The 21,887-nt window shown below is 38.4% G+C and overlaps 1 protein-coding gene and 2 long non-coding RNA genes across 7 annotated transcripts in view; 1 reads left to right on the forward strand and 2 right to left on the reverse strand.

Moving 5' to 3' along the window:
- Positions 1 to 12,710, forward strand: part of BICC1 (BicC family RNA binding protein 1) — a 246,175-nt gene extending 233,465 nt beyond the window's left edge. For 2 of the 5 annotated variants that reach the window (XM_036336793.1, XM_036336794.1), the window contains exons 19-21: positions 2,037 to 2,197; positions 4,686 to 4,785; positions 10,086 to 12,710. In XM_036336793.1, the coding sequence (XP_036192686.1) occupies positions 2,037 to 2,197; positions 4,686 to 4,785; positions 10,086 to 10,216 (392 nt within the window). In that variant the 3' untranslated portion in view covers positions 10,217 to 12,710. Of the gene's footprint in view, positions 1 to 2,036; positions 2,198 to 4,685; positions 4,786 to 7,447; positions 7,527 to 10,085 lie in introns of all 5 variants that reach the window. The other 3 variants (XM_036336795.1, XR_004972200.1, XM_036336796.1) reach the window with 3 other exon arrangements.
- LOC118670031 lies at positions 810 to 10,213 on the reverse strand. The gene is made up of 3 exons (XR_004972202.1): positions 10,135 to 10,213; positions 8,791 to 8,989; positions 810 to 915 (listed from the first exon to the last, which is right to left on the reverse strand). It is a non-coding gene; the product is annotated as an uncharacterized LOC118670031 (long non-coding RNA).
- The window catches only part of LOC118670030, an 86,980-nt gene continuing 75,343 nt past the window's right edge, over positions 10,251 to 21,887 (reverse strand). Inside the window, exon 4 of the long non-coding RNA XR_004972201.1 lies at positions 10,251 to 10,350. This is a non-coding gene — a long non-coding RNA (uncharacterized LOC118670030). The remainder of the gene's footprint in view (positions 10,351 to 21,887) is intronic.

Below are 21,887 nucleotides of genomic sequence, written 5' to 3' on the forward strand. Positions count from 1 at the left end.
CTGACAGGAGGACGGACTGAGGTGGCTGGTGCCAGGCAGATCTAGAGGTGGAAGTGACCTTTGTCCTGTATCCCAAAATAAATTAGTCCTGTGCCTCTCCTTTCCCTTCACTTGATGCTGGATAATTAAAATTGTCTGTAAACTTAAATGCACTGAGGTTCAGGATTAGGGATAAAATTTCAGAATTCTTTAATAAAAGGGAATCATTAAAGAAACAGTTATTTTGCTTTTGTCAGATGTTTTAAGAGAATAGGGAGTTTAAGTAGTTACGATAAAAAGAAACAATGTACACTAACAGATATCACTAAGAATATTTTAGCACATCTTTTTTTTCACATTTTATTAATGAATTTTTTTATCTCAATCTATGCCAAGTATTATTTAACCATATAATCTACATAAAGATATTTTTATATAATATTTTACATTTTTATACTATGTCTTTAAAATCTGGTGTATATTTCACACTTACTGAACATTTTAATTGTCAATAGCTACATACTAGTATAGCCAATGGCTACTGTACTGAACAGCACAGTTTTAAGTAATTTTTTTTTTACACCCTCATCAGCATTACCAATGTCTAGGTTTTCTCCAGGCATCCCTGTTTATACCAGTTGTTCCAGTGTTAATTCTCAATAACTCCCACTTTTACTCTCAAAAATGTAAATTTATCATTTGGACAATTATATGGTAAACTTACCATGTTGTCAAGTCCAGTGGTCACTTCATTGTGCCCATCGTATCCTGCTTGGCATCACCCTTGACCCAGTACATCACTGGTCACTCCCTCTCAATCTTTTCTGGTGACATGGGGCCTTACCTCCAAATGGTGGAGTGGTCCAGGGCCGAAGGCCTTCTGAACTTGGTTCTGGATCCTTTTTCGTCACATTCTCTCCACAAGAGATAAGACATCTGTTTTTAAGAGAAAGAGAACTTTTATCAAGAAATTCCTTCCACTTGAGATAAAGGACTCCTCCATTGGGAGATAAAAACAACTTAAGGAAGTTATTAGTGGCACCCAAAACAGTGCAGAACGTAATGCTTAGATTTGGTGAACCCACTGACCCCAGAGGAGATTAGGTGGACCTCACTGGTCAGGTGAGTGTCCTCCTTCCCTCTCTCCCTAGGAATCCCCTGTGAGGCTGCATCTTTGGTGTAAGAAGATTGAATCCCTACATCGACAAGAGCCAGCTGTTGGCTGGGGATACGGGCTGCACAGCTCCGCTAGAATCTCCAAAGCAGATCTTGAAGAGTATTTAAATATTTGATCAACTACTTGGCCTGGCTCACGAGGCCATCACCCAGCTGTGCATGTCACTGGGCCTGAGAACTATACACAATGTGGAGAGATCTTCACCCATAAATCAGTTTTAGAGCCAAGCAAAGCTCAGCATTGCTGTCTTAGAGAATTTTTCTCAAGAGACCGATTTGTTTCTGTCCTAAATGAAATCCGGGAACTCCAGCAGCATTTCTGTCTCACTTCATGGTACTCTTCATGTTGGAAGTCCTCTATTTTGTGAGCTTACGGCCCAATTCTATTTTTGTAGGGAAGGGGATTTCTGTGGTGCACTATTACAGAATCCCTCTGACCGCAGGTGAGCACAGGTGTGGAGGCAGAGAGCCGTCTGAAAGGAGCCTGGACCTGCAGTACCTTTCCGTACCTTAATTATGTCCCGAGGGTCTGCCTCCCGATTCCTCCCTTAATTCACACGCAATCAGTTATAAAGAGCAAATGCTTCTGAATGCTCCATGAGAAAGTGATTAATGATTATTAACTGCAGAGGCACTGTTGCTGAATTGCTGCCTCCCAAGTGTAACCTTATAAATGGCAAGAGCCTCTCTGAAAGCAATAACCGGCATTTCGTTAATGAAAAGCCAGTGTTTCACTCCGTAAAGGATTGCTCTGCTTCTGCAGCTACAGTTCTATTCAGCCCAGCAATGAAGCTGAAATATTGGAGGGATTAAAACTTTTAATTAAACCTTGTTCTCTCCGGGCATTTGCACTTCAAGCCTGTCTCTCGTTTGCCCTTCAGCGGAACACTATCTCAGCAGCAGCAATTACATGGACTGCATTTCCTCGCTGACAGGAAGCAATGGCTGTAACCTAAACAGCTCTTTCAAAGGCTCTGACCTCCCTGAGCTCTTCAGCAAACTGGGTCTGGGCAAATACACAGACGTCTTCCAGCAGCAAGAGGTCAGTCATTATTTACTCATCCCCCCCCCCCCCCCCCATCTTCGTTTGGGTTCTGTGTATGACGACTTCTAGAATGAAATCCCTCACTGACCTGTGACTGTTTTCGCTGAGCATTGAGTCAAGTCTCATAGCTTGTTTTTGCTGCTAAGAAAAACGTGATCTCATTTCCTATTTAGTGCAACTAGTAAACACAGGATGTGTGTTCACAAAAACACCCCTTCAATAGTTTTAGCTAAACAGTGTATTGATTCATTGCTCTCAAGGTCAGCAACAAGTCTGTATTTAATGTGATTTCACACTTTAAACTATTATCTTTATTTGTGGCACTTAAATACCAGTACCTGAAATAAATGCGTGGTTGTTTCTGACCCCATCCTCCTCACGTTGCTGACGTCTGTTCTCACAGAGTATAATGTACTTTTTTGCATGCTCATTTATTCTTTAATTTACTGATTGGCTTTTACGTAAACTGAGATGTTTTCTGAACCATCTCTACCATGGATTTGGTCTAACTACTCAGCCATGGCCATTACGCTCTGGCATAGAGAACAGAGCGTGACTCTTTCTGATAATGCTGTCATTTTACCCAGGCACAGCTAATCCAGTGCAGCAGAGAGTTAGAATAGTTCCATAAATGTGTCTATTCAATTCTAGTTTGACACTAGCATCTTAGAGACCATCTGATTAAGTCAGTAATTCCCAGATCAGTGAAGAATCCAGAATTTTTTAGTGCTTTGTATCATAAATTTAAGGTATTGCCCGTAGCTCAATAACTTAAGTTTGATTGCTGAACTTTACTTTTTTTTTTTTATAATACCAAAAAGGTTATAATGTGTATATTGGATAATTAGTGTTCTAAATTTAACCAAGGATATTGTGAGTTGAATAACATTTTCATCATCAGTGCATCAAGGAATTGCACTTATTTAGTCCTGCTGCTTAGATGAGGGTGGCTGATTGAGAAGTTCAAGGGCAGAGGTATTTTTTAACTTGTCCAGAAACAAAAGGTTTCCAAGTGAGATTAGATATTATTCAATAACATTCAGGGTTTCTTTTTAATCTATAGTATTTATTTGAAGAAGCATAGAAATAAATTTATTATAGGTACTTCTTATCCACTTATTTCAAAAAGGAAGAAAATATGATCATATAAAACAAAGGTGGCTGGCTTTATTTCATATTTATTAGCTTAGAGCAGACTACAGCCTGCAGACTTGCTGCCTGATTTTGTCAGTAAGAGTTTTGGTTGGAACACAGCTTCATTTATATTTTGTCTGTGGTTGCTTTTGAGCTCAAACAGGAGACTTGAGTAGTTGCAACAGAGTCAATATGGCCCACAAAGCCTAAAATAATTACTGTCCTGCCCTTTATTTCAGGCATCCCCAAATTCTTAGTCTCCATTAAATAGAATTTCTAAAAACATAGCTTTAGATCTATGATAAATGAAAAACAAAAAGGTTTTACAAGATCTGGGTGTAACTTGTAAATCAAAACAAAATTTCAAATTAATTTCTTGAAAAAGTATGCATTACTATTTTAAGGTGTGTTGAAATTTGGTACTGCTTCCTTTATTTAGGATATTTTCCAATATTCAGGTATAACTTAATAAGAATTGCCCATTAACTAACCTTGTGAGATTTATTTAGCAACTTTCCCAGATATTTCTGTATACATTGTTATCAGCCATAGCTGCCCATTCTTTTATCCCCTTGGTGAGCCCTTTGCTTTATGTCTACAATCATATTTAATGCCCACAAAAGCCCTGCACGGTACACTGCTGTCAACCTGTGTACACACAGAAGTCTTGTCAGAGTCACAATCTGAACCCATCTCTCTCTGCCTTTGGAGCCCAAGGCCCATCTGTTCTTCCACACTGTCTCCCAGGGCGGGATGAGATCCTCGGCTAGCTGCCCTCCACACTTCGTTGATGATGCCACAGAGCACAGTTATACTGTTCCTGGAAATATTCTTGTCTGCCAGACCCAGCCAAGTAGGTCATGGGTCTGATGAAGCCCGGGAATTCCTCTGTCATTCTTATGTAAAACACGGTGGAAGGTACCATCTATGATATTTATAATTCGGCTTCTTTTTATACAGATATACTTCACTAAGTCAAAGCTAAGAAATATTTTCTCTCTTCTGGGCAGATATGTATTCTTCCTTTTATCAGTTCACACACACACAAAAAAAATGTACAATTTGTATTTCCCTTTTTGTCCCAGCTTCCAGGATGCTCAGATCTGTTTTTAATCTCACATGCAGTAAATCGCTGGCTTAGTCTAAGTCTACTGATAGAATAATCACTTTTGTTTCATCCCCTTAATTACTTTACTCTTGTCCCTTAGGTTTGTGACATAACTGTTTTTTTTTTTGGAAGTAGGCAGAGTATAATTAATAAATAAAGTAGGTGTAACAAGGAGTTGAACCTACAGTGAGGAAGAAAATAAATCCTTAGTATATTGGTTATAGATTACCTTTTCACCCACAGATCGATCTTCAGACATTCCTCACTCTCACAGATCAGGATCTGAAGGAGCTGGGAATTACGACTTTTGGTGCCAGGAGGAAAATGCTGCTTGCAATCTCAGGTGAATATAAATGCTCACACTCATATTTTAAGTCTGAATAACTTCTGCCAGTAGGGCTGGTTCGACTCATTTACACTTGCTTGCCACCCGGGCACCTTGGTGGTTGTGGTTTCAGAGTGCTTCCTGCTAACAGTATGACCAGTGCTCAGAACATCCCCTCTTTCATCAAGACATCGCCTGAAAACCTGCTGTGACAGTATCGTTCCTTAAAACAGATTTCTCCAGAAAGATCTAACCAAAATTGCCCTTTGCAGAACGTGAGCCAGGGGTTGCAGCACAATTCTCCTTTCTTGTTGTTGTGTTCGGCAGCGATCACTGGGTTAGTGAATATGATTCTGGATTGGCTGTCGTGTTTCAAGTGCATGTGTGCTGTATACCAACAGAGGTCATTGCGGAGGTGAATGCTCCGTGGTAGTGGCAGGTATTACTTGTCTGAATGCTTTCTATTTTTTTATTTTTTTTTTTACTAAAGTTTTCATGAAATTTGTGAGTCACAGAAGGGTGTAGGATCCTGAAATTAGTCACAGAATGAAGGAAAATAATGTTGTCTGTCTCCCAGACTGCCTTCTGTATGCAGCGGCTTCATATTCTATGTATTACAAAATGCTCTACACATATTTACTGGGGACCCCCTATTTGAAAGGAGTTGAGCCAGCTGATGAGTCAGGAGTCGGCAAATACAGAACAGTGTACCTCCAAAAGGTGTTTTGAGAAATATGAGGAAGAAATGGGGGGGTCAAACTTTGGGTTACTTTTTGAAGACTGTCTGATGAATATCCGTGTTTCAAAAACGTAGACACCAAGGGCAAAAGCCAGGGGTGGGGTGTGGTGAGAATATGACTTGGCTTTTTCAGAACATTGAGGCTGCAGGCTGTGCCTTTTTGAGGCCAGCAGGTGCATCCAGCTGGTGAGAGTCCTTTGCAAACAGCAGTCACTAATCAGATCAGCAAGTAAAATTTAAACCTCAGTGGTTTTCCATTTTGTTTTAGCAGCAGATTGCATCCCCCACCCACTTCCCCACAGGAAATCTTATCTATAGACCTAATATCTGAAACAGACATAAGCGGAGCAGCTTTGAATCAGGGGTAGAAATTCAGCCATCAAGCAGCCTGTTGGGTCCTCTGTGGATCAACATGGTTCTGCACGCATCAGTGATTAAGGACGTCTTCCTCCACCCTGTGTCCCCAAGCGGCTGCATTAAGGGAGTTCCACAGGGCAGACGCTTTTTCTTTTTTGCTCATAAGATCAGCTTGACACAGTACAAAGAACACTGGATTCAAACAAGGAGATTTGGGCTTTGCCTCTGCCATCGCGTGAGTCCTTGGGCGAGTTTCCAAAACCATGAAGGTGGATTGGAATAGATGATCCTGTGAAGTTACCTTATATTTCTACATCTATCCTTCCACGTGGTGCAAATAGGAGTAGCAGGGGCCTCCCCTGTTGTTGTTTTTATTGTCTGTGTAAATAGGATAATTTGTTTTTTTAACTTGTTTACCCTAAAGTTCCACCTCAGAGGGCTATACCTAGAACTAAATTTACTTTACATATTTTCGCATTCATCCATTAATGTGAAAATGGAATTTACACTATACTTGAAATTTGATTAACTCACAGAATCACCACGCTTATATTAAAATATGCCTGTGGGCCAGCACATTTATAGAAGAGAAGAATGTGTTCCAGAACTCCATGATCTTTCTCTAGAGATTCATGGAATGTCGGTGACAGTAAAATGAAAGTTCAGTTTTCTTTGTGTACCAACCCACTTCCAAACTCTGTAAGGCTTCCAGCAACAAGCAGCCATCTCTCAATACTTCCAAGGGCTCCAGCTGGATTGTTACCATCTTTACTTGGAACACGTTTGTGATCTATTCCAGGTGGGTTTGGGGGAGTTCAGTGGGAAACAGCAGGGAGGGGGTTTGAGTCCTCTTTAAAAACATGTTTTATCCAATCATCATCTTCAGCGTGGATCTGCTGAGGTTATAGCTCCCGTAGCCGGCCTCTCAGTGGGACTCACAGGTCCTTGCTGTGAACGGGAACGGAACTTTGAGTAAGATGCCTTATGAATGCTCTGCACGGCAGGAAGTACTTGATTATTTTAAGAATGATTTCACCTCACTTTGTTGCCTGCATTTGTTTGAACCTGGTAAATTGTTTTCTCTGCAAATAATCAGTTTTTATTGAGAAGCCCTTCATCAAAAAGCTTCTTTTTCCAGTTCAGCTCATTTGATAACAAACACATCCATTTATAGCCTCAGAACATTCCATTTCCAGGTAGGTGCAGGATAGCTGGGCAGCTTGGACGTGCGTTGGCCTTGGCCTTGTGGTTACAGAGTTTGCTCACAATTCCTTTTTAAACCTTTAAACTTATAATCAGAGTTCTTTCAGTGTAAGGTTTGGTTCTGTTTTTATTTGGAGCGACAAGACATGTATTTTTGTGTTATAGGAGATGAGGTTTATCTCTAGTAGAAATGGATGAGAGAAAACAATGATTTTTTCTTTAAATCCATGATTTTTTGACAATTTTTTTACTTCTCTCAGTATTTTCGTAAGTAGTTAGCTAAATATGCAGGGACTGAGTGAAAGGACGTTTAGCATCCTGTTGTCAGGCTTCCCGCCAAGGCCTCAGGTAGATCTAACATTTCCCGACCTATTCTTTTAGTTTGTGACTCTGTTCAGATCCGCAACAAGATCCTGAGAGCTGCCAGGATTGTGTGACCCTTGGAATTTCAGAGAAAAAGGTTGGTATTTTCCCAATTATCCCTTAGGCTTATTGGAAAAAGAAAAAAAAAGGACAGAATTTGCTTTTTAATTTAAAAGGCTAAAGTCTATTCAATAGGATTTGGTCCTTGAGAGTCTACATTCTTTAGGGAATGGCTGAATTCCTTCACAGTCATTTTATTCTTCCCAAAACCTAGTTGATAGGACTTTTCAGAGTAAAGTTTTCAATGTCTATGAAAAAATTGTTTTCTTCACTGGCCCATTGGTTTTCGTGTGCTCAGTTGGACGTGTTCCGTGGGATAAGAGAGTAGAATGTTTGCCCTCATTCACGCCTTTCCTCCTCTATAGTATGGGAGTGTGTGTCCTGGTGCATGGGTTATTCCCCCACGAGAAAATGAAGGCCAAAGTGTTTCAACTTGAAGGTGACAAAACTTTCCCAGGCTGTGCACTTCAGAGGATTCATCTATTCTTAACTCTCCTATACTTGCCTTTAAATATATTAAATTCTGTCTTGATTTCTGAATTTCTGCAGGAACTTGATACAGTAGCTATCTATAAGCATGCCTGCATGTGTCTTTTGCTTGTTAAGGTATCTTCCTTGCTTCTTTAAAGTTTTTAAGCTACATTTTTCTATTTTTTTAAAAAAACTGGCATATGAACTGTGAAGCAAAGCTCTGCTGTCTGGCATAGGTGGGACTACCAATTTCTCAAATTTGTGTTCCTGATGCTTTGGTTGGTTTTCGCACAGTGGATGGATCCCTGCAGCCCAGGGCCTGGACCTTTGCATCAGGCAGGGTTAAAGCTTGTCACTTAACTGCTTACTTTGACTGTTTTTTTTTAAAATCCTCACCTCGGGATATTTTTCTATTGATTTTAAGAGAGGGAAAGAGAGAGAGAGAAACGTCTATGTGAGAGAAATACATCGATTGGTTGCCTCCTGCACACCAGGACCCTGGCCGGGGAGGAGCCTGCAACCGAGGTATGTGTGTGCTTTCGACTGGAACCCAGGACCCTTTGGTCCACGGGCCACCACTCTGTCCACTGAGCCAAACAAGCTAGGGCACTTAGACTATTTTTAAAACTCAACTTCCTTGCCTATAAAATGGAGAATGGTAATATTATCTACCCCTTAAGGAGGACTTAAATACAACAAAACAAATATAAAGTGCTTGTCATATAAACTCTAATAAATCATGACATTTTTCTTCTCCCCGCCAAGACCTAAATGTGAACAAAAAAGAGATGTCTCTACTTATGCATTGCCCCCATGGGGCAGACACTTACGTTTTGGAAGGCAGTGAGGTGAAATGTTAAGGGTGTTGGTCGATTTTCCAGAACTCGGGAGACCAGAGCACTTCTGGCCATCTGGCTGTCCTTGGCCACCGGTGACCCCCTGCAACATGGGTCTGTGTTTTTCATCTCAGCATTACTGTAGCCAACCATCGCTTGCAGTGCAACTTCAGAATTCGAAAGGGGATTGTACCTGTGTGTGGTTAAAAAGGAACTGAATCCTGTGCCAATATAAGGTGCTCAATCACTGGCTCCATCCTGCCCCCCCCCCCCAAAAAAAAGACAACTTTAAGCATATTAACTATATAATCTCTCTATTTGAAATTGAATACGTTGGAAGATATCTGGCTATCAGAGGCCAACAATCCTGTTCCTTGTATTAATTCACCAGCAAGAGTTCCATCAGCTGATAGGAGGATTTATACATTTATGTGGGGTGATGAGAATAGAGTGGTTGTATAGTCATAAACAAGGTAGGCTGCTTCAATTTTTTCCCTTTCTGGTTAATTTTTAGTTGGAAAAAGACTGTTTTCTATGTACTCTGGTTTCTTTAAAATTGAGCATCTGAGATTTCCCCGAAAAATGTAAAGTATTGGTGGTTTTCAATTGTTTATTTCCTGGAGTGGTTGCTATTTTTCACTAAGTTAACTTTCTATTCAATGAAACCTCCTGCTGCTATGCTTCTTCCTATAGCTCCTCTGACCCAAGGATCACAGGTATCACGAGTTGGTGGAGCCACAGGGCTGGGGCCGAACACAGCCATGTGTTCCTCCGATATTCTCATGTGCAGATGTGGGGTCTTTTCATGTCTGACTGTAATAATTTAATGGTTGCTGTATTTGATGTGGGTGAGCTCAACAGCTGTAGTGGCAGTCTGTGTCTTTGGTGTAATACATGCTCTCCTGTGCCTTTCACCAGCGTTGATGTCCCCCCATCCCTTTGCCTCTGAGGTGGCATTTGGGGTAGGTCAGCCTGCTCAACTTGTATATCCAGAGTTTCGAGGATCCTGAGAATGACACCTCCCCCAGACAGTTGACAAACTGCAATAACAACACTTGTTGTCCTCAGTTCTCTCGGCTACCAACATGTTGCCTTTAATATCAGACTTTCTAGCATTTCAGAAATGTCTTGACCGTCAACCAAAGGTTTTCCTTTCGCTACCAGACTTGACTCCCTCCTCCCCGAAACCTACAATACACCATTTTCTGAGCTCGACTGCCATGTCCTGTAGATTACAGACGTTCTCCATGGAGTTTCTAACACTTCTCTTTCTCTCTCTCTCTCTTTAGAACTCAATAAAAACCGGAGAAAGCTTTTCGAACCGCCAAATGCACGCACCTCTTTCCTGGAAGGTGGAGCCAGCGGGAGGCTGCCCCGTCAGTACCACTCGGACATTGCGAGTGTCAGTGGCCGCTGGTAGCAGTGCCCCCCCCCCCCCCGGGACCCCCGCCAACTTTCATCAACGTGGAGACAGGAGATCTGTGAGCGGCCATCACTGCACCCGTCCGTAGTACTCTGGTGACTGGTATCAGGACCAAAGCATCTTATTCACACCTGAATTTTGTGCCAAAAAGGAAGAAAAGAGAGAAGATATTCTTAGGTCATCATTCAGAACACCACATGCAGATTGCTTTTTTAAAAAATGGTAATTGGACAGAATTTGCAATATGAGGGTAGGGCTTTATTTCCTGTTTTTATTTACCTATATAACATATGCACTGATTTTTTTTTTTTTTTTTTTTTTTTTTACTTAAAATGAAGGATGATTTGACATCTGGGATGCCAGAAAACATTGAAGTTATTGTTTGCTTGGTGGTTTGTTTTTTTTTGGTATTTGGGGATTTTAAAAAAATAATCAAAAGTGGAATTTTCTGGTACTGCTCTAAAATAAGTATTGAGGTCTTTCAGCACTTTACACTTTCTAATTTCTTGTCCTGTGGAAATGCTCTCATTTTTATGTCACCTGATGAAATGGTACAAATCAGATTTAGTCACATTTTTCTGACTGCGTTAAATTTTTATTTGAAATGGTACTGGATTATTAGTTTCTGTGCAGAGTATCCTGTGACTTTGGGAAATGTAAGTGACTCCACTTGATTCTGGACCAGCTCTGTTCATTTATGTCAGCATCCTAGAAGCAGTGAGCAGTGAACCTCGTTCACTGTAACAGGTGCAAAGAAAGACCAAACGGACTTTGCAATATTAACCCTTTGCAGTTATCATATTTAGCTGCTGCCTATATTGCTAAAATGATGTTAATGGTTGTACTAAAGGCAAAGGGCTATTTTTAGTATACTGCCACTAAAGGATACTTATTTATATCAAACTTTTTATTTTTAGATATTATAAGCATACCGTACATAACTGATGAAATTGATATCTACTAGAGATTTATGGTAGAGCATGGACGGCATTCAACAACTGGAGCCCTAGATTGTCACTTTATTTAAAAAAGACAAATAATCATCTGACAAGACAGCACTGTTGCCATTAGGAAGAGAGATAGATTCCTGTTCTTATCATGTACACATTAGCTGCACTCCGTGTGGTCAGAGGACTCTCCTTAAGCCACATGTGTCTGCTTGCAGTAGGCTTATGTATGTTGAGAACAGAAAGGCTTTATTTAAGTCTCCAGTGACAGTTTGTAAAGACAGTGGAGTTCCAAAGGAGGGGCAAAAATGTCTGTTTTCTAAGTGGCCAGACTCATTGTTACAATCATATACTGTGAAAGTCCAAGAAATCAGGCAACGTTGTTTCCTAGGTCTTTTCAGACATCTTATTGTGGATTTATGAAGGGTTTTCAATTCATGAAGAAAATCACTAAGTGCCTCCCTTTCTTCAAAGCAATATTATTTCCAAGTGTATTAATTTGTTGAAAAACTTTCCCATAGGAAATGTTGTGAATTACCTGTACTGTAATGACTTATTTATGTTCATTACTCAAGATTTTCTACATGGACATAAACCACTATTGCATGCTGTTAAGCAGACGGCATTAGATTACATAACAATTGGGGACTTTCATACAAATGCAGATTCGCAAACACTTGCCTGGCATTTTTCCATGCCTAAGTCTTACCATGAAAGAATAAGAATTGAAGAGAAATTTTGCACACAGAAATATTTTCACTTTAAAAAAATTGTATTGGTTACTTTGAAGGCATAGATGATGGACCTGTCATAAAATTATCAATGATCGCAGCACTAAAGGGATGCTCATTTCTAAACTAAATTGCTCCCTTGGCAAGTACAGGTCACATGGACCTCCCTATCTTATGTGGCTGTACAAACACATCATGCTACACATTCAGCACAAGAATTCCAGATTTCCTGTTCAACAACTTGGTGCTCTAAATTTTATCATTTTCTTTAATGAGACTTTCCCGATTACAAAGCATTTGGAGCTCTTTTCCCAGCCCTCTATGATGCATTTGCAACACGAGGAGGATGGGATGAATGTGCAGTATTAAGCTGATGGAGGTTTTATGAACAGTGCTTTACGCCAAAGGGAAAACTGTCCCAATTAAACTAGATTAAATAGGGTGGTTAAAAATAAATAAAAAACACTGGAAATTACTTTTCTCACTTTCTCTTATGCAAGGAAGGTAATATGACACTACAGTACATGGTGTTGTCAGTGTTATATGATGCACAAAATATTTGGATTATTTGAATAAATGGTAATTTTTAATCAATCTGTGCCTTAATAGTGACCAATTATCTGTAAATATAGAACAAATACAGATTGTATTTTTTGTGTGGGTTTTTGTCCTTTTAGTGATTTTTTAAAATGAGAGATGGAATTAAACATTGAAAATGGGAATTTTCTAATCAATTGTTATATGAAAAAATAAATTTATATAACCCCTTTGTATTGCCCTTGCTAGATAAAATGCCTTTTTTAAAAAAAAATATCTCTACACAAATTCTGTGCCTCTCTTTGTTTTCTAAGACTTTTTTTTTTTTTTTTTTTTTTGGTTTTGTGTGGCTGTGTTCCGCACAATTGAAAGATGTGTCTGCAGAATTGAATATGTTCTCTTTGTCCTATTGTTCTGTGTTGACAGTTCTCATTTCACCCAGAAGCTAAGGCACTTTATTTTAGCCAGTGAATGAATCCAGGACCAGTAATCAATCACTGTTTCTGTGGCCACCCATAGGTGCATACAGCAAGAGTAATATTATAGAAGAGGTTTTATTCTTGTCCTTTCTTTTATAGAGGCTCAGCCGCATGACCACTTTGACAGCCTCATTCATCAGCAAGGAGCTCCTGACTGAAGGGACGCTGGGCTTCCTGACCCAAGCTGTCATTTCAGAGATTGACCGTTGTGCGGCCACACTGTGTGCTCTCTGTGCTTTGCCCTGAGATTCTGTCTGAGCTCATTCTCAAACAGAATCGATAAAGTTTTACTAATTCTGAGATTTGTCTAAATCTCAAAGAAAACCTAACCACCTCTTATGCACCCAGAAATCTCTCCACTTGAATTACCTGTGGTAATGGTTCTTAAAAATTGTTTCTAGCACACGAGTGCTTTTTAACAACTGAACTCTTAACTTGGGAATCCAATATTAAATCATCGTTCATTCATTCAGGCTTAGTAAGTACCAGAACCTGTTCTAGGAACAACAGTGAATGAAACACAAACCCTTGCCCTCACTAAGCTTACATTCAAAATGGAGAAAGTGGGGCTGATGAAGAGGGAATGGAGGCGAGATTTCCCCTCCCTTCAACACAGTCTCCATGTGTGTGTAGCATTCTAAGGAAACTCCAGTGCTGCTTAGAAACCCCAGTTGTTGTTTTTTACAAAACTCTTCAAAGTACCCATTTCACAGCAACAGGCCTGTGCTTTCAAATGCAAAATATCCCCAGTCTCCTTTTTCTAGGTTTTGTAGGTTTAATCACATTCTCAAAAAGAGTGTGTGGCCAAACGGATGACTCTCAGTTTTAGAATTATACTCTGCATGACCCATCGCTTTTTAGGTCTGACTTCAAGTGACTGCAGTATTTAGAAATCAGGTTTACCTTGAATTTTCTGCCACAGAGGATATTCCAAGAATGCAGTAATATAGTCACTTCACAGGGGAGTTTTACCAAGCCTCCAAGATGGTGACATAGGTTATTCCAGACTCTGTTCCGCCTCACAAGGACAACTAACAACTATCATGGACAAAACACCACTGAGAGAATCAATCCTAGAACCTGGGAATGAGGCTGAAGTAAACTCCTGCACCATAGAGAAAAGGCAGCTGCAGTGGGAAGGTAACGGAATGGTGCAATGCTGACTACATGGCCTCTCCCCCAGGCCAGTGCAGCACCATGCAGAGAGGGCTTCTGAGCTGACAGCTCCTCCAGGGGGAAAAGAGCCTAGATGACATCCAGCACCTCCCGCACTGTGGTCGCTTTGTGGCAGCCGTACACAGTGGTTTTACTCTTGGGGATCACAAGGGGATCTGCCTGCCAAAAACGGGGCATGGGCCTTCCGAAAGCTAACGCTTGGATCTGGGCAGACAGATCTCCTTCCTACAGAGAGCAAGCACTAACGAGCAGCTTTGCTATCTGCAGAATCAAGTCGGTGGTGCGGTCTCACCTAGGAAACTAGTGGCATGCAGGTCTGCTTGATTTGGGAATTCTATTAAAGTTATTTAAATAGGGAGAAACTTCCTGGAAACAAATGGAAATGAACACACAACAACCCCAAATCTCTGGGACACAGCAAAAGCGGTCCTGAGAGGGAAGCTCATAGCACTATAGGCCTACCTCAAAAAACAAGAAAAATTAATAAAAAACTATTTAACCCTACAACTTAAAGAATTAGAAACAGAACAACTAGAAAAGCCCAGAGTAAGTAGAAGGAAGGACATAATAAAGATTAGAGTAGAAATAAATGACATAGATTTTAAAAAATCAATACAAATGATCAATGAAACCAAGAGCTGGTACTTTGAAAAGATTGATGAACCTTTAGCCAGACTTATCAAGAAACAGAGAACCAACAACAAAAAAATAAAACCAGAAACAAAAGCCGTGAAGTAACAACTGACACCGCAGAAATACAAAAAATTATAAGAAAATATTCTGAGCAACTATATGGCAACAAGCTGGATAATGTGGATGAAATGGGAAAATTCCTAGAACACTATCTTCCAAAACTGAATCAGGAAGAAATCAGAAAACCCAAATAGACCAATAACAACTGAGGAAATAGATGCAGTAATAAAAAAGCTCCCAGCAAACAAAAGCCCTGCTCCAAAAGGCTTCACGGGGGAATTTTACCAAACCTTCAAAGAACAGATAAAACCTCTTCCTTAAACTATTCCCAAAAATCCGAGAGAAAGGAACACTTCTAAGCTCTTTATGAGGCCAATATTATCCTAATTCTAAAACCAGATAAAGGCACTCAAAGAGAATTACAGGCCAATATCCCTGATGAACATAGGTGCTAAAATCCTCAACAGAATACTAGCAATATATTAAAAAGATCATACACTATGATCAACTTGGATTTATTCTAGGAATATAAGGTTTTGGTACAATATTCACAAATCAATAAATGTGATATACCACATAAAACAAATTGAAAGACAAAATTACATGATCCTCTCAATAGATGCAGAAAAAGCACTCAACAAAATCCACCAACCATTTTTTATAAAAACTCTCAGCAAAGTGGGAACAGAGATCATATCTAAATATAATAAAGCCCACATGTGACAAACCTACAGCTAACATCATAATGGGCAAAAATTAAAATCATTTCCCCTAAGAACAGGAACAAGACAGGGATGTACATTCACCGCTCTTATTCAACATATTACTGGAATATGAGATCAGAAAAGAAGCATAAATAAAAGGCATTCAAATTGGAAAGGAGGAAATAAGAAACTCTCATTATTTTTTAGATGACATGATATTATACATAGAAAACCCTAAAGACTTCACCAAAAACTACTAGATTTAAAAATGAATTTGGCAATGTAGAAGTATACAAAATTAACACCCAGAAATTGATGGTATGGCATTTTTATACACCAATAATGAATTCCCATAAAGAAAACAACCCCACTGCAACAAAAATTTAAGATACTTAGGAATCAACTTAATCAAGGAAGTAAAAGACCTGTACTTGGAAAACTACAGGATGTTGGAAAAAACAGATAAAGATATAAACAAATGGGAGAGTATTCCATGTTCATTGGTAGACTTAATATCATTAAAATGTCCCTATTACCCAAAGCAATCTATTGATTAAATGCAATCCCTATTAAAATACCAATGCATATTTCACAGATCTAGGACAAATAATCCAAAAATTTTTATGGAACCAAAAACCCCGAATAGCTGCAGCAATCTTAAGAAAGAAGAACAAAGTTGGAGTGATCACAATATCAGATATCAAGTTATACTACAAAGCCACTATAATCTAAACAGCCTGATACTGGCACAAAAACAGGCACATAGATCAATGGAACAGAACAGAGACCCCAGAAATTGAACCAAGCTATTACGCTCAATTAATATTTGACAAAGGAGGCAAGAGCATACAATGGAATTAAGGGAGTCAGTCTCTTCAGTAAGTGGTGTTGGGAAAATTGGACAGATACATGCCAAAAAAAAAAAATGAAACTAAACTACCAATTTACACTCTACCCAATAATAAACTCCAAGTGGATAAAAGACTTAAATGTAAGTCGTGAAATCATAAAAATTCTTGAAGAAATCATAGTCAGCAAAATCTCAAGACATCTGTCATAGCAATATGTTTGCAGACACATCTCCTAGGGCAAAGAAACTAAGGAGAAAATAAACAAATGGGACTACATCAAAATATAAAGTTTCAGCACAGCAAAAGAAAGAAACCAACAAAATGAAAAGTGAGCCCACAGTATGGAAAACATATTTGGTAATGATCCATCTGGTAAAGGGTTAATATCCAAAATATATAAGGAACTCATACAACTTAAGGAAGACAAACAATCCAATTAAAAAATGGGCAAAGGATATAAATAGATACTTGTCTAAAGTGGACATCCAGATGGCCAGGAGACATGGAAAAATGCTCAAAGTCACTGATCGTCCAAGAGATGCAAATCAAAATGACAATGAGGTACCATCTCACACCTGTCAGAATGGCTGTCATCCACAAATCAACAAATGACAAGTGCTGGTGAGGATGCGGAGAAAAGGGAACCCTAGTACACTGCTGGTGGGAATGCAGACTGGTGCAGCCATTATGGCAAACAGTATGGAGTTTCCTCAAAAAACTAAATAGGGAACTGCCATTTGACCTGGTGATCCCACTTCTAGGAATATATCCTAAGAAACCCAAAACATCAATCAGAAAGAATGTATGCACCCCTATATTCATAGCAGTACAATTTGCAATAGCTAAGATCTGGAAACAGCCCAAGTGCCCATCAGTAGATCTGTGGATAAAAAAGCTGTGGTACATCTATGCCATGGAACACCCTGCAGCAGTAAAAAAGAAGGATCTCTTAACCATTGAGACAGCATGGATGGACCTGGAGAGTATTATACTAAGCAAAATAAGCCAGTCAGAGAAAGATAAGTATCCCATGATCTCACTTATATGTGGAATCTAATGAACAAAATAAACTGTTGAACAAAATACATCCAGAGACATAGAAGCATGGAACATATTTTCGAATTTCAGAGGGAAGGTGGAAGTGAGTGGATGGGTGTAAAGAGATCAACCAAAGAACTTGTATGCATAACGCATGGACATAGACAATAGGGTAGTGAAGGCCTGGGGCAGTGGAGGAGGGTGAGCTAGAAGGGGTCAATGGGGGGGTGGGTAGGAAAGAGGACATAAGTAATACTTTCAACAATAAAGATTTTTTTAAAAATAAAATAGGGTGTTTTATAATATTAGGATATTTTATGTAAGCCTCATGATAACCACAAAAGAAAACTCTGATCGTCCAAGAGATGCAAATCAAAATGACAATGAGGTACCATCTCACACCTGTCAGAATGGCTATCATCCACAAATCAACAAATGACAAGTGCTGGTGAGGATGCGGAGAAAAGGGAACCCTAGTACACTGCTGGTGGGAATGCAGACTGGTGCAGCCATTATGGCAAACAGTAATTACTACACAAAAGAACATGATAAAGAAGTCAAAGCATACTGATACCACAGTGCATCAAAATACAAAGACAGCAGGATAAGAAACAAGGAACACACATTTTAAAATGACAATAATAAGTCATTTATCAATAATTACTTTAAATACAAGTGGAATAATTTCTTCAATCAAAAGACACAGGATGGCTAAATTGATTATTTTAAAAAGCAAACAAGATCCAATGATATGTTTCTTATGAGAAACCTTTTTTTAACATGTTTTTATTCATTTTTAGAGAGAAAGGGAGAGGGGTAGAGAGATAGAAACATCAATGACAGAGAAACATCATAGATCGGCTGCCTCCTGCATGCCCCTTACCAGGGATCAAACTTGCAACCCAGGCATATGCCCCTACTGGGAATCGAACCAGCAATCTCTTGGTTCATGAGTCAGTGCCCAACCACTGAGCCACATCGGCCAGGCCTAACTTTATTCATAAAGACACAGACTGAGGTGAAGGGATAAAAAAATATATTTCAGCAAATGGTAACTCCAAAAAAGCTTGGATAGCTATTCTTACATGAGACAAAATGGACTTTAAACTAAAAAATGTTAAAAAGAGATGAAGAATGTCATTGTATAATGATAAAGAGGTCAATACATAAAAAATATAACAATTATAAATATGTGTTCAAGTCAGAGTACTATAACATGAAAGCAAAAACTAACAGAGATAAAAGGAGAAATAAACAGCAATGGAATAATAGTTGGGGACAACGAAACTAACAGACATATACATAACATTCCATTCAACAACAGCAGAATATATATTCTTCTCAAGTGCATATGGAACATTTCCTAGGAAAGACCATTTGTTAGACCACAAAACAAGTCTTAGCAAATTCAAGAAGACTGAAATCCTACCAAGTATCTTCTCTGACTACAATTGTATGAAACTAGAAAAGATGAAACTGGAAAATACACAAACACATAATGGATCAAATATTAAAGGTGAGATAAAAAGTACCTTGAGACAAAAATGGAAATAGAACATATCAAAACTTGTGAGATGGAGCAAAAGCAGGTCAAAGAGGGAAGTTCGTAGCAATGAATGCCTACATTAAGAAGCAAAAAAGCTCCCAAACAGCCTAATTCAATACACTAAGGAACAAGAAAATCAAAACTAAACTGAGCCCAACATTTGCAGAAGGAATGAAATAATAAAGGTTATAGAACATAAAAAGAGAACAGGAATGCAATACCCAAAGATTACCCAAACTAAGATTTGGCTATTTGAAAAGATAAACATTGACAAACTTTTAGGTAGAATAAACAAGAAAAAAAAAAAGAGATTAGGACCCAAATCAACAAATTTATATATGAAAAAGGACACATGACAACTGATATCACAGAAGTACAAAGCATCATAAGAGGCTACCAGGAACTACTATGTGCCTACAAACTAGAGAATTTTGAATAAATGAAAAAAAAGTTTATAGAAATATATAAACTACCAAGACTGAAACAGGAAGAAATAGAAAGCATGAATAGATCAGTTATGACTAAGGAAATTTAATTGATAATCAAAAAACTCCCAATAAAGAAAAGCCACCAGGATCAGATGGCTTCAATGGTGAATTCTACCAAACATTTAAAGGAAAATTGGTGCCAATCCATTTCAAACTCTTCCAGGAAATTGAAGAGTAGGGAACACTCTTAAACTCATTTTATGAGGTCAGCATTACTCTGATGCCAAAGCCAGAAAACACATGACCACAAAACTACAGACCAAATATAAATGCAAAAATTTTCAACAAAATACTAGCAAACCAAATTTGGCATTAAACTAAAAGGGGTCATTCATCATAATCAACTGGGATTTATATGTTGGATGCAAGGATGTTCAGCATACACAAATCAATGTAATATATCACATTAATAGAAGAAAGAAAAATGATATCTCGAAGCAGAAAACACATTTGACATAATTTAACATCTCTTCATGACAAAAAAAAACAACAACACATAACAAATTAATATATAAGGCACTTACCGCAACATAATAAAGGCCATATATAAGAAGCCCCAGTTTTAACATCATACTCAATGGTAAAAGGTTGAAAGCTTTGCTTGTATATATAAAGGAGCAAGATAAGGGTGCCTACTCTCACCACTCCTATTCAGTATAATATTGAAGTTCTTACCAGAATAATTTGGTAGGAAACAGACATAAAAGGCATGAGACTTGGGAAGCAAGAAGTAAAATTGTCTCTACTTGCAGATGACATGATTTTATAGTATAAAAGATTCTAAAGATTTTAGCAAAGGAATTGTTAGAAATTTAAGTAATGAATTCAGCAAAGTTGAATAAAGCAAAATTAACATACCACAACCAGTAGCCTTTCAATACACCCACAACAAATTATCTGAAAAAGAAATAAAGAAAACCCTATTTATAATAGCATCAAAAACAATAAAATACGTAGGAATACATTTAACCAAGGAGGTAAAAGATCTTTACTCTGAAAACTACAAGACACTGATGAAGAAATCAAAGAAGTCACAAATAAATGATTGTATCCCATATTCAAGAACTGGAAGAGTTAGTTGTTAAATGTCAATAATATCAAAAGCCATCCATAGATTAAATGCAGTCCTAATTAAGATACCAATGGTAACTTTTGCAGTAAGAAAAAACAATCCTTAAATTTATTTGGAACCACAAAAGACTCCAACTAGCCAAAGAAATACTGAGTAAAAAAGAGCAAAGTGGGAGACATCATACTTCATGATTCCTAGCTGCATTATAAAGCTATAGTAATAATTTTTTAAAAAATATATTTTATTGATTTTTCACAGAGAGGAAGGGAGAGGGACAGAGAGTCAGACACATTGATCAGCTGCCTCCTGCATACCCCCCACTGGGGAGGCGCCCACAACCAAGGCACATGCCCCTGACCGGAATCGAACTGGGGACCCTTCAGTCCACAGGCCAACGCTCTATCCACCGAGCCAAACCGGCTACGGCTATAGTAATAATTTTAAAATAGTATGATACTGGCATAAAAACAGACAAATATATTAGTGGAACACAATGAAGAGCCTTGAAATCAACCCAGGCATATACAGTCAACTAATATTTGACAGGGGAGCCAAGAATCTCAATGGAGAAAAGATACTCTTCAATAAATGGTGCTGGGAAAATTGAGGGTTTACTGTATAAGAATAAAACAGTATCCCTATAATAATACAACTAAAAAATTAACTCTAAGTGGAATAAAGACTTAAATGTAAGACCTAAAGCTATGAAACTCATAGAAGAAAGTAGGAAAAAAGTTCCTTGATAAGGTCTTGGCAATGATTTTTTTTATATGATTCTGAAAGCAATAGTAACAGAATAAAAATAAGTAATAAAAATAAACAAGTGAGTAAAAAGCTTATTCACAGCAAAAGACATACTATAAAAACGGAAAATATTTGCAAACCATATATCTGAGGGTTAATATCCAAAATATATAAGGAACACATACAACTCAATGGCAAAATAAATAAATAAATAAAATAATCAATTAAAAAGGGACAAATGACCTTAATAGCCATTGTTTTTCTGGAGAAGGTATATGATTAGCCAACAGATACTAAAAAGGTGCTCAACATCACTTGTCATTAGGGAAATACAAATTAAAATCACAATGAGAGATCACCTCTTGCCTGTTACACCAGCCATCATCAAAATGACAAGAGATAACGAATATGTTGAGAATATGGAGAAAAGGGAATGCTTATGCTCTATTGGTGGAATTATAAACTGGTATAGCCACTACGAAAAACAGTTGGAGGGACCTGAAAAATTAAAAATAAAACTACCATATCCATAGCATTTCCATTTTCGGGAGTATATCCTAAGGAAATGCAAACACTAACTCAGAAATTCATTGGCATCCCCATCTTTATAGCAGCATTATTTAAAATAGTTAAGACATGGAGACAACCAAAGTGTCCATTGG

Source organism: Myotis myotis, unplaced genomic scaffold (genome assembly GCF_014108235.1).
Source record: "Myotis myotis isolate mMyoMyo1 unplaced genomic scaffold, mMyoMyo1.p scaffold_m19_p_15, whole genome shotgun sequence".
NCBI classification, from domain to species: domain Eukaryota; kingdom Metazoa; phylum Chordata; class Mammalia; order Chiroptera; family Vespertilionidae; genus Myotis; species Myotis myotis.